This window comes from Dermacentor albipictus, chromosome 2, assembly GCF_038994185.2.
Source record: "Dermacentor albipictus isolate Rhodes 1998 colony chromosome 2, USDA_Dalb.pri_finalv2, whole genome shotgun sequence".
In the NCBI taxonomy this organism is placed as follows: Eukaryota; Metazoa; Arthropoda; class Arachnida; order Ixodida; family Ixodidae; genus Dermacentor; species Dermacentor albipictus.
In genome coordinates, this window is record NC_091822.1 from 94,867,255 (window position 1) to 94,879,745 (window position 12,491).

General features: G+C 49.5%; 1 protein-coding gene across 12 annotated transcripts in view; it reads right to left on the reverse strand.

Moving 5' to 3' along the window:
- Positions 1 to 12,491, reverse strand: part of LOC135902698 (uncharacterized) — a 196,800-nt gene that overhangs the window by 138,917 nt on the left and 45,392 nt on the right. For 6 of the 12 annotated variants that reach the window (XR_010564573.2, XR_010564572.2, XM_070533750.1 and 3 more), the window contains exon 5: positions 12,044 to 12,284. Coding sequence is in view for 9 of the 12 variants with exons in the window: in XM_070533750.1 (XP_070389851.1) it covers positions 12,044 to 12,284 (241 nt within the window). In the remaining 3 variants the exon portion in view is untranslated. Of the gene's footprint in view, positions 1 to 10,863; positions 12,285 to 12,491 lie in introns of those variants that run through there. The other 6 variants (XM_065432920.2, XM_065432921.2, XM_065432915.2 and 3 more) reach the window with 2 other exon arrangements.

Here is a 12,491-nt window from a genome sequence, read left to right on the forward strand (position 1 = left end):
AGCATGTGACGGACACCTCAGCGAGGGAGGAATCCAATCGATTGAAGAATGAGGAAACATACTCAAGCAAAGAAAAGGCGAGCACACCAAAGAGGTCAATGAACAACGCAGACACCCGATGTGGATGCCAGGCTTCTTAGGCTATGGGAAGCCAGACGCGGCTTAACCAAGAGGTCGAAAATGCAGAAACGCAACAGGAAGCTCAGACTTAAAATGGCAGAAATTACAACGAAAGCAGAGGAGTACACAGCACAATTGGTGAGAGCGAATTGGCAACACTTCAGTGGCTCCCTGAACAGAACCCTGAGCACAGCTAGGACGTGGTATGTCCTGAAAGTGCTCATCGATCCGACTAAAACCAAGGCGGAGAATAGCAAAGCAATATACCGGCTAATTCACCGATTCGAGGGAACCGACGAGGAACTCTTGGACAAAGTGTATGTCAAATGCTTTGAGACACGAACCCGGCAGCATATACATAGGACTACTGGGGAAAAGAAAATCCAAGCTTAGACAGACGCATCACTCGTGAAGAGGTCTATGCAGCAATCAGAAGCACAACTAGAAACACGGCAGCGGGTGCGGACAAAATTAACAACGCACTCATCTGCAATCTCAGTGACATGCTAGTTGCAGAACTAACCGACTTCGTCGATAATCACTGGGCAGTGGACACCGTCCCCGAGGATTGGAAACATGCTGAGGTAGTCATGATACCAAAACCGGGCAAAAAGCTACAAACCGAAAACCTAAGGTCCATCTCCCTCACATCATGCCTTGGCAAGTTGTACGAGAGAGTGGTCACGATAAGGCTACAACAATACATAGAGGATCACGAATTATACCCCCACAGTATGTTCGGATTCAGGGTGAAGCTGTCGACCCATCACATACTATTAGTACTATTAAGAATGTCATGTTGCCACACTTGGTAATCAGTATAAAGGGCAATGCCACATGTCTTCCTATTGTGAATTCTGGACTATGTCCTCAAGTGATACCCCAGGGTATCTCTCTTGCAACCCTAGCTCCAGCCTCGGACTATCATGTTTCCGTCTTAACTGAGCCTGCTGCACCGCCTCCTGCTGCTACTGATTCGAACCCCACGATGTTAGATAACATAACGAAGACGACTGCCACTGCCCTTCCGGCTGAACACATACACACGCTTCGGGGCCTGCTCATATCATACCAGGACATTTTTTATCTCAATGACCAACTATTGGGCCAAACAACAGTTGTCAAGCATCAGATTCGCACTGGCGATGCCAAACCCATACATGTCCCTATCATGTCTCCTCCACTGAGCACCAAGTTATACAAAAGGAAGATGACACAATGCTTGCCTGTGATATCATCGAACCTTCTTCAAAACTACAGGCTTCTCGTGTCATGGTCATTATATATATTGTCAAGCGCCTTTTCTCCCTGTAACAATATATTCCGGAACTTCCTACTCATGTGTTAGCTCAATGCACATGCCATCTTTCTGCAGAGACATCACTGAGTTATGATGAAATGTGGCATAATCATGGAAACACGTCTCATATTAGAGTTGGGGCAATCATTGAATACCATAGGAGCCTCATCTTGTATGCTGTACTAGTTCTATCAAGGGGGAGGGGGGGGACGCGCATCGCGTTCGAGAAGCAAGTTGTGCCCTGATTTGGCTCCGGGCGTAATCTTTTTATGTGACCCACACGCCTTATTGCCCCACCTCTTATGTTAAACGCTTCCTAAAGGTGAGCTCTTTTCAACCGTTACGGCCATTATTGCATTTGAACCTTTTTTTGAACCGTATCGACCTCGGAAAATCTGCTCCTGGCCAGCCGCCGCGCTGGGTCTTACCTCGCTAGAGGCTAGGCCTATCACCAGTAGCACACCCAACCCCAACAGCCATGGAGGAGCAATTGCAGGATGAAGACTTCAACCCGACAACGTTTAGACCCAGTGAGTGGACCACAATACTCCGCGCGTACAAGGGTGGCAAACCAAGCCCTGAAACGCTGGTTGCACCTCCTCATGCAGCCCCTGTTCGAGCTAAGCCTACTGCGTCCATCGTCGGTGCTCCGGTTAACGCTGCCTCTGCGACATTCAAGCTGACATACCGCACTCAACAACAGCTGCGCGTGACACAAGCAATCGCACTGCGAAGTAAGCAACTTGCTTCACCCCCTCGCGGCAATACAAGGGTAGTTTTCCGACCAAGAGGAGGCCTCGGTTTGAATGGAGCCATGGCGCAGCCACTCATGCAAGCTCTGCAAGTCACCGCCGCTGATCAGGACCTAGGAGAGTTTCACCTCCGGACTCCACCCTACGAATAACACCTTCACGGTCGCTGCACCTCACGAGTCAACGGCCTTTCACCTTGTCCAACTCAAGGAAGTGGTCCTTCAAGAGACCAGTTACCCTGTCGCCGCCTACATCACACCGCTGCCCGCTGCTGCGTGTGGAGTCATCTCGCAAGCCTACTGGCCGGAAACACCGGAAGAGATGATACAGGACCTCCAGACTCGCAACCCAAAGCTGATATCATCGCAGCTCACAGAATGGGTAGGACGCTTTCCATATTGATCACATTTGCGCGTGGCCCAGTCCTTCACACCATACGCTACATGAGTGTAGTGTACAGATGCACAACATACAAGGGAAGTCCAGATGCGTGCACGAACTGTCGTCGACCGGGCCACAGATACGACTTGTGCCCCCACCCCAAGAGTGGTGTCTGCCCGCGGTGCAAGGACAAGCATGAGCCGCAAGATCTTCCCTCCTGCATACCGACCTGCATTCTCAGGGGGGGCAGCACCTCACGGGCACCGGCTCGTGCAAGGCAAGAAATGCCACCACCAAATGATGCAGCCCACCGCCCCAGAAGACAAAGTGCCCTACCGAGAAGGACATTCCCCAGCTTAGTACGGCCCTCCCGTCTACCTCTAGATGGGCTTCCAAGGCTGCCAAGACGAACATCACGAACTCCCAGGACTCGGAAGTGAAGGCTCTGTGGGATGAGGTAAGGCAGCTCAAGGAAGTCCTCTCTACCTCCACTCCTACTCTACCACCCCCATCATCTTCATCCACGCCGTCCGACCAACCTCCTCAGAAAATGAGGAGGCCTGATGAGAGCCCAGCCCAACCTGTAGCTTAGAACGACAGAAAGCTGAGCTAGTTGGCAAGGATTCATTATGCAAAAAAGAGGTGAGGCGTGCAGACAGGACAGAAGAGTAGAGAAGTGGACAACATGAATGCCGACTATCAACTGAAAGGAGCACTGAGGCGAAAAAAGAAAGAAGACACAAAACTCACCTGCGCAAGCTCAGGAATGGTATCATCACGTGTCAGTCGGGTACATGTGTCGGTCTATGTGAAAGATAACTGTTAAGGCACTTAATCTCTTCCTCATGTAATGTAATCGAAGGCTGACTCACGCACGCACCTCCACTGTTATAGATTTGCCATGCCTCTATCATAAGATGCGTATCTTCATTCTTATGCCTGTACAATATCGCGCATTCATCTAACTCTGGCGTGCAGTTACAATCTTGGCAGTGTAGGGAAAGATTAGGGGGCGATCAACTGCTTAACGACCTTTTATGTTCCATTAGCCTCTGATTGACACACCGCCCCGTTTGACCTACGGAGAACTGGCCACAGCTAAGGGGAATTTTATAAACCACACCCATACGACAGTCAGTATACCTATTGTTCTTATTGTGCTTCACTGGACAAATATCTGTTCTTTTTTTGCCTTTTACCTGCTCCTTTTTCCTCTGCATGGCAGCGCATATCTTACCTAGCTTATTGGGAGCAGTGAAAGCAACATTAACATCATATCTACTTGCAACATTTTTAAGCCTGCGCGACACTTAATGTATGTACGAAATAGCCACTACTGTTTTTTTGCTATTACTACTTTCTGTAACCACGTCCTTCTTCCTCGAAACCGACTTCTTTAGGCACTCAGCCACAGTGGCCACTGCTACACTAGGATAACCTGCTTCTAATAGGCGCTGGACCTGTGCATTAAAACTGGCGCTCATTTTGTGCATGCGGATCTGGTGAGAGAAGACTTAAGGCACAACATGGCAATTCCGTTTTTTACTACTTTCGCGGAAGGAAAGAAACAGCGGCTCAAGAAGGATGCAGTTCCGTCAGTCTTTGCACACTACCCTTCACGTTTGCAGCTGATGGTAACAATTAAGGTTCATTCACACCGGCGACTGACAGTGGTCGCACGACCAAGTAGGTCACAAAGCGACCAGTCGCAAATGGTCGCTTTTCTCGAAAAGCGACTATTTGCTGCTTGATTTTTCAGTCACGCGACCATGGTCACAAATCTGATGAACCAATCGGCGGCACACGGGAAGTGATTACATCCGGCCTCCTCCCGTGTCGCAGCAAATTCTGCGTAGATTCCGAGAGTTCTCTCTGAGAACGATAATCTCCGGGATTGCAACTTCCGGGTCGTGCTCAGCCGGGCTTGCCGATGTGAACATCAGTTGCCTTCGGTCGCTTTTTGGTCGCAAGTCACAAACGGTCGCGCGACCTTCTCAAGTCGCCGGTGTGAATGAGCCACTAAACGAAGCATGGCAAGTATCATTAAACGTGACCGTGCTGCAAACAAACAGTCAACTAACTAATGATTGCACCAGTAGCCACGCTGCCTCGCGACCGCTGCCTCGCGACCGCTGCCTCGCGACCGCTGCCTCGCGACCGCTGCCTCGCGACCGCTGCCATGTGCAACGCTGGCAACATCAGGTCCCGAAGCTGAAGAATCGAAGCCGATGGACACTACAAGCGCTACCTGCGAAACAAGAGACAATCATGGTGTACAATGCCAGAATGAATGCGTGCACAGGGCTGACCAGGTTGCCTCGTGCAACAAAAGTGTCCAGGTCGACTGCAATTCGGCCTCTGCTTTGCTCACTACCGAAAAGGCCAAATGGAAGAAAAAAGAAAGAGATCTGAGGAGCCAGATACCGAGACTACATCAGACCATTGACAAGTACAAAGAGAAGCTCAAGAAACTGCAGGAGGATTCTTTGACTGCAGACATTTTCTACATTAGAGAAAGAGCAGCAGAGAAAGAGGCTTCAGCATTGTTTATCGTGGACCAAATTACCAATTACAAGAAAAAAAAAACTACCTGGTCTAAAAAACCACTTGATGTTATGTGGTACTGAAGCATTTATCAACGAAAACCTACGAACATATTCAAGGGGAGATGCTTTTGAAGCTTCCAGACCGAAAGACCCTAACCAATTATATTGGAACTACAAGTGGTGAGACCGGCTTCAGCAAACTGGTGGAAGCTTGGCTGATATGTGAAGCCGAAAACTTTGCCAAACCACAATCAAAGGTGTGCTCGCTCATCGTTGACAACATAAGGGTAAAGCAGAAGTTGCAATACAACAAGCAACGTGACTGCTTTGTTGGGCAAGTAGACATTGGGGTGGAAGAGCAAAACAGTGACCTTGTCTTAGCCAATTCACTCCTGTGCTTTGTCATTAGTGGACGGACAACAAAGTATCGAATTCCAATTGCCTACTATATTACAAAAGGGCTGACGGGCACCCAACTCCATAAGTTCCTGATTTTCATCATGCAAAAAGTGGAAGCTTGTGGGTTTAGGATTGTTCACCTTGTCACGATCAATCATAAAGTGAATGTTAATTGCATGAAACTGCTTGGAAATGGCCTGCTTACCTACCGGATTGAACACCCCTGTGACCACAAGATTCTTTTCTTTAGGTTTGATCCGTGCCACGTGCTGAAGAACGTGAGGTCACAGTTTCTATCGTGTGACTTTGGCCCAAAAGGTGAGATTTCTGCTTCCCACGAAAAAACCTCTACAAACTGCAGAAAGGCTTGTCTGTAAAGCCTGTTCGGTTTTTAAGCAAAAAGCACGTTTTAGAGCTGTGCATGGGCTCGGGCCATTTGGAGATTCTCTTACTCGGGCTTGGGCCGGGCCCAGGCCAGGCTTTCTATGTCTCGGACGGACCGGTCGGGCTCCCCGATATCGAATACGTACCTTATGCGTATGCTTGTCGTCTTGCATGTAGGTACAGCAGAAAGTGCAATGTATTTATTCATCAAAAATGAAATCTACAGGGACAGGAGAAAAGTACAAATGCTAACAAAAGGCAAACGAAAGCTAACGGAGGCTCGGAATGCGTTTTCGGTTCTACCAAGTACCGACGCTCTGGAAAAGCCGCCGCTTGCAAGTGCCTCCCAGTAAAAAGGCTGAGAAGGGAAGCGTTTGGGAAGCAAAGATAAGTCTGTGTACGGTGCACGCGGGGCCGCCTTTGCCACACATACAAATTAGCCAAGCGGCAGCGTATAGGGGGCTTTGCCAATGGGCAGTGGTATTGCTTGAAGACTAATCGTTGACCGAAGTCGACAGGAAGCACACATCGTCACTGCCCATGCTAGAAAGGTCACTGTTTTCTTTCAGCAGCACCTTAGAAGCGGGTGAACTTTTTCAACTCGCTGCTGTCGGCACCCAAAAAAGGGGACGATCGGGTGTTTCGTGGCATTCTTAGGACGAGGCTTCACAAAGCTCCAAAGACGCACACCCGGAAGCACTTGCCTTATCTCTTGTTCATCTTCCCGGTCAGAGCAAGTAGCTAGTTGCACGGCCGAGTGCGAGGAGCGGAAAGCACGCCGCTGCCGCTCCTCCAGTCCAGCCATGCTAGTAGCGAGCAACAATGGTGGGGCCCGTCCACCGAAAATGTCCCTTGTTAAAGGTGTGCTAGGGGAGCCCCTTCTACTTGAATGGCGGTGAAGAGATGCCACCGCCTCTGGTGCTCATTCCCTCCCTGCACACCCTCTTTTTTTGTGTGTGTGTGTGTTCTGTTGTAATTGCTCATTGGTGAAGTACAGCACCCTCCCTTCCCATAAAGAGAAACATCGGCAGGAGTCAATGCTGTGCTGTCGCATCTTATTTTTTTATTGCGAAAGCAATACTACGCTAGGTCCCCGGTCCCCCAGCCTGTTGCGTATGCCGTGCTCTCCCCAGAGCCGAGGCTGCGCTTGCCCCGTGGTGTGAGCACTGTGAGGTGAGCTCTCTCCATTGCCATGACGACGCATGACGTCAGCTTGCTCTCCACCGCAGCTGAAAGGAAGCCGCCCATCGCGTGTGCCAGCCGGCGGCACGCCGGCGCCGCGCATTTCAGTCGCCGCAGCAAGACGGAAGGACCAAGGGAGGAACACGGGAGTGTGTGTGTCTGTGAAGGAGGATGTGAAGGCTTCACAATACCATCCGAGTGTACCCTCAATCCACGGTGAAACTCCATGTGTCAAGCTGTGTGAATCGGGTATTCTAATAACAGGAACCTATACATCTTCACACACGAGTGACCAAACGGCTTTGAATGTAATTGCCTCGGGAAAACCTAGCCGAACAGAAAAGGAGCTCGTTATCGTGACCGGAGACATGAACAAGGAGAAGAACTCTTCGTTCATACAATGTGTAGAAGAGCACTGCCTTCTGGAACTCGGCCCGCAACAACCAACGTCGACTACACAGTGGGGAAGAAGCTTGGACTTGGTCCTACAGAGACTCACACCAGACACTAAATACAACATCAACAACATGGAAACCAAGTCACACTTCTTTATGGACCATAAAAGCGTCTTCATTGGAGTCAATAAACAGTGATTTCATCAGTGAAACAAGTCTTTGTCTTTAATAGAGAACATACTGTCACGTAGGTGACTGTGACTGCGCGCTGCGCGCAGTCGCCGCGATGGAGTCTCCCGAACCGGCTTCTTGCGTGAAAGGTAGGTAAACGCTGAGAGCAAACCACGTGAAATATGTTCTTACAGTGTTTGTATAACTAAATGGAGCGTAATAGAATGAAGCCACAATGCAGCGATCGCACAGATTCGCAGCAACCGACTTCGCACCTGCAAACAGTGTGCGCGCACTGTTTCGCTTTTACCGCGTGCGCGTTTTCGCATCGAGCCATGAGCTATAGGCCGCAGAATATGAGCATTTGACAGTATACAAGCAACCATTGTTGCGTGGACGCTATCAGAGTTGTTCAAAAATAATTTCATTGTAGAGGCTTCGATGCCTACGGGGACATGTGATGTGCCGTTGCGACGATTCAATCTTTTTTTCTTCTTCTAAATTCTTGAATATTATTTCTCGAGTTTCTTCGCACTGTATGTTTATCGGTGTTCTCCGCGTGCGATTTCCCGCTGCTTCTTTTTTGTCATCCAGTGCATTAATTCATAACACAAACATGACCATATGTCATACTTTCTTATATTGCGCTTCTTACCGCTCCCTTTCCACTCCAGTGAACTTGCCAGTATCTATAGCATCGACAAGTTCATAGACCAAACCATCATGACATTAGTCGGGCAGCGGACTCGGGCGAGCGCCTCAGTCCGCATTTTCTGAAGATTGCGGACCCGGCGCCGTAGCAGAAATCTTCCTCGCATCTGTGCTTGCTGCATACCCGAGTTGTAGCCAATGACTGTTTGCTGGTTTTATGTTTCGCGAGCCAAATTTCACGCAGCTTGTCCTGCGGCTACGTGTGGATAAGGCTGACACCGGGCTCCGTTGTGTACGTCTGGCATTGCGGCACCGAGCAGCTGCCTACCATGTTGCGCGCCTTCAAAGGTAGCCACTACCTATTTTAGTGCTTTCAAGCGTTGCAAAGGAGACACTCGAAGCGGGAAAATCTTGCCACTAAATGAGGACCGCAGCATACGAGGGAATTTATAAACTGTCATTTTCAGCTCGCTTCGGCGCTCCCGAAGCAGCCGACACGGCCGCTATGTCCACGTGATCCTTAATAGCACGTCACACCGACGGTGGCGGCAGCTTTTCCAGTGGTGGAGTTCCAGGCCAATAGCGATGAAAGCGCGCGTCTGAATGCCTTTGGCACTTAATCACTCTTCCCTTCGAGATATTGAACCACACAGCGTAGATCAGGATGGGCACATTGATCTTGCGCAAAGGTGTTAGAGCTTATGGGCCCAAGGGAGGCGTCGTCGTCATCGTCGCAGGGCGGGGCAGATTCAACAGGGGCTCTCGAAAGGCAGTCGGCGTCTGTGAGCTTTCGGCCTGACTTATACACGACGGTGACGTCGAACTCCTGTAGTCGCAGGCTCCAACGAGCGGGGCGACCTGACGGGTCTTTCAGGTTAGCGAGCCAGCACAGAGCGTGGTGGTCACTGATGACCTTGAAGTGCTTCCCGTAACAATACGGCCAAAATTTTGTGACCACCCAAACGACAGCGAGGCATTCTTTTCTGTCATTAAATAGTTCAATTTGGCTTTCAACAGTGATCTGCTTGCGTAGGCGATGGCTCGCTCCAGGCCGTTCTTCTTTTGAATCAACACAGCACCGAGTCCTATGCCACTTGCATTCGTGTGGATCTCGGTGTCAGCACTTTTGTCGAAATGGCTGAGTACTGGCGGTGACTGCAAGCGTCTTTGAAGCGAAGGACAGTTTGAGCGAGCTTTGGAGCGAAATGGCCAAACAGCTAGCCATCGATCCTTCAGTCACATTTGACGACTATGTCCAGTGTGACGAGGCGACGTGGACCTCAGCGGAGCTTACCACAGACAACATACTGCAGAGCGTCCAGGGCACGGCGATTCAAGATGAGGAATGCAGTGACTACATGGACGATGACGTTACGGCAGCACCCGAAGACCGCGACGAGTCCGTGTCGGCCACAGATGTGTTGGACTGCTTGCAAAAACTCCGCATATTTATAGCCAAAAGCAGCACAGCGACCGAAGGCGTGCATAAGAATGCGGACGGTCTGGAATCATTCGTGATGCAGAGTCTGTGCTGCACCCGTCAGAAGACGATCACGTGTGCATTGTGTGAGAAACGAGTTCAAAGAGGTACCGTTTCAAAGGTAGGATGTTATTGTTATGCTATTGTTATGGCTAATTTTTGGGCTTTCACTATAACAACCTTTGAGACTAACGAACATTTTCCCGCAATCCCCTGAAGTTCGTTATACCGAGATTTCACTGTATTACCACATGGATCACTCATGGCTCTGATGGGGAAATTGAGGAAACTCTACAATTAGCAACCAACACCATCTCCGCTCACATATCATCTATCGGACTCAAGTGTTCCCCCTCTAAGTCGGCGCTCCTCCTAATTAGACCAAAATCTGCCGCTAACTCACCCATCCAAATCACTTTACAAGGATCCCCCATGCCCCTCACTCCCACCCTGTGCATCCTTGACCCTGCAGGATTCCGGACGCAATGACCATACCCTTAAAACACTCAAGGCCTCCACGCAATCAGTTTTGCAGCTTGTACGCCGCATATCTTCCCTGCACAAGGGTTTAGACGAAGCAGACAACATGAAAGTTGTACATGCTTTTACGCTTAGCTGCATTCTGTACGCCACTCCATATCTCAGGCTGAACCGCACGGAAACCGAGCGCGTGAGCGCCACGTTCCGCCTTGCAACTAAGGCAGCCCTAAATCTACCCCGCAGTACTAGCACAGCCAAACTCTTCGCACTAGGCATGCATAACTGCTTCCTGAACTAGTTGAGGCGCACCTTCAGATGCAGTACTTGCCGTGAGGGCCACTGGCCGCCATATGCTCGCCTCCCTTCACATCAACGTACTCGCTAATCAGTCAACCCTTATGGCCATTCCTAGACACATTCATACACCCCTTGTAGTGAAACCCCTTCCTTGAAACGTCCATCCCCAGTATAACATCTCTCGCCATGTAGCTCACGCAAATGCCCTCCACAAGAGGTGCCTTGTATATTGGCCTTGCACCCAATATACAGAGCTTTGGATTAGTTGTTCCACACATTCCATCCCAGCTACAACTATGGGAAGACCACGAGTAGTGCGTACTCCCTGAGGAAGAAGCCGCCTACTGCAAAAATGAAAGTGAGGTGAAAGAATAGTGAAACAAAAGATCTGCAATATAGACGGCTAGTGAAGTTTGATTTGCATGGTGTAACACACTGTATAACTAACACATCATCACAGTTTGACTATCTTCACAGACTGGAAGGGGATGCCGAGCACGCACAGGAGCGTAGGATCCCTTCAGGTAGTTTTGATTGCCTGGAGCTGCTGGACATTTCTATGTCCGAATAAAACCTCAATTGCATTGAGCGTTCGATTTCGACCAGCCAAATAAGAACGCTCAAATGTGACCAGTCAAATGCACCATAACAAAGTGAAGTTGAGCTATCAAACATCGTCAACTTTCAGCATTTTCAGTGCATTTTTCTATTTACATAAAGGTACAGCTTTCATCACTGTTCTCACTCGGCTTAGCACCTACATAAATTCTGCAGTGTCACCACTCTCATCAAGCACAGATCCACCATTTTGAATGGGCAGGAAGAGCTGTGCGAGACACATTGTGTGCAGCAACGATCGAAAGTCTGTGTGGCTGGGCACACAGCTACTTAGACAAGCAGTCCCAAGTACTTTCTGCAGCGAGGCAGATGGCCCTCTATCAATGTGCACATGCCTAAATTGTCTTTCAACCACCAAAATCTCATACAACTTCAATGCCGCAGCTGTCGAAACACACAATCCAATTTTAGCTGTCCTTAGCCCTCCCTCCTCCTTTTCCTGCGAAAAAAGAGACAAACGCGAGAATGTGTCCTTGAATTCATGGAGGAAAGCCGTTACCTCTTTGCATTGTTCGCTTGTAGCGCCCGGTGCAACCGACATCATCAAAGAGCACCAGCGATTTATCTGCTCAACAAACCAGGCTGTCGTCTCTGCTTCTTTTGGAAGAACCTTGACTGCACGCAGGCAACGTAGCCCTGTCACAGTGCCCTGGCTCAAGACTGCGTTAGATACTCGCATGTCCTTTCGCGAGCATTCGGGCCTAAGGCAATCTAGTTCGATGACGCGTACAAATCCCAAATTATCAGCATTGTTTTTTACAAAGAGCGACTTAATATGGTCGAAACACACTTTATCTGTGGGAAGGCCATGCTTCTCAACCACATCTCTGGGAAGAAGCAATGTCTCATTTTCAATGAGAGCATCTACGATGCTCTCCGTCACATACGGTAAGTCGGCGAGGATCATCAGCCGCCGATGGTCAGACTGCTCGGCGGTGGTGCACGGGTGACGGGTTGAGAAGACCGGTCGTCTGACGGGACGGGTGGAAACTCTGCACAGCTCCCACAAAGAAAGGCTGAGGGCACTCAGGTCCGTCACAAGGGCATCGATGGCCAGGCCAAGGGCTTCACACTTTCTGACCACTTGGAAGATGGCATGCTTCAGCATGCCACAAAGTGCCGAACCACCTGTTTGAGAACAGGAGAGAATAATGTAGGGAAGCTTACACGACACAGACCGCATGAATATACCCACGGCACGAAACGGTACTGCTCCAAGAAAGGTAGATTAAGTTATGTTTTAAAAAATGACGAGCAAGCATTTAATTGGAGGAGGCATAAGCGTATCTTTATTCTCGCCTTTAAAAAAAATCTGGGATAAATTTTCGGACATTT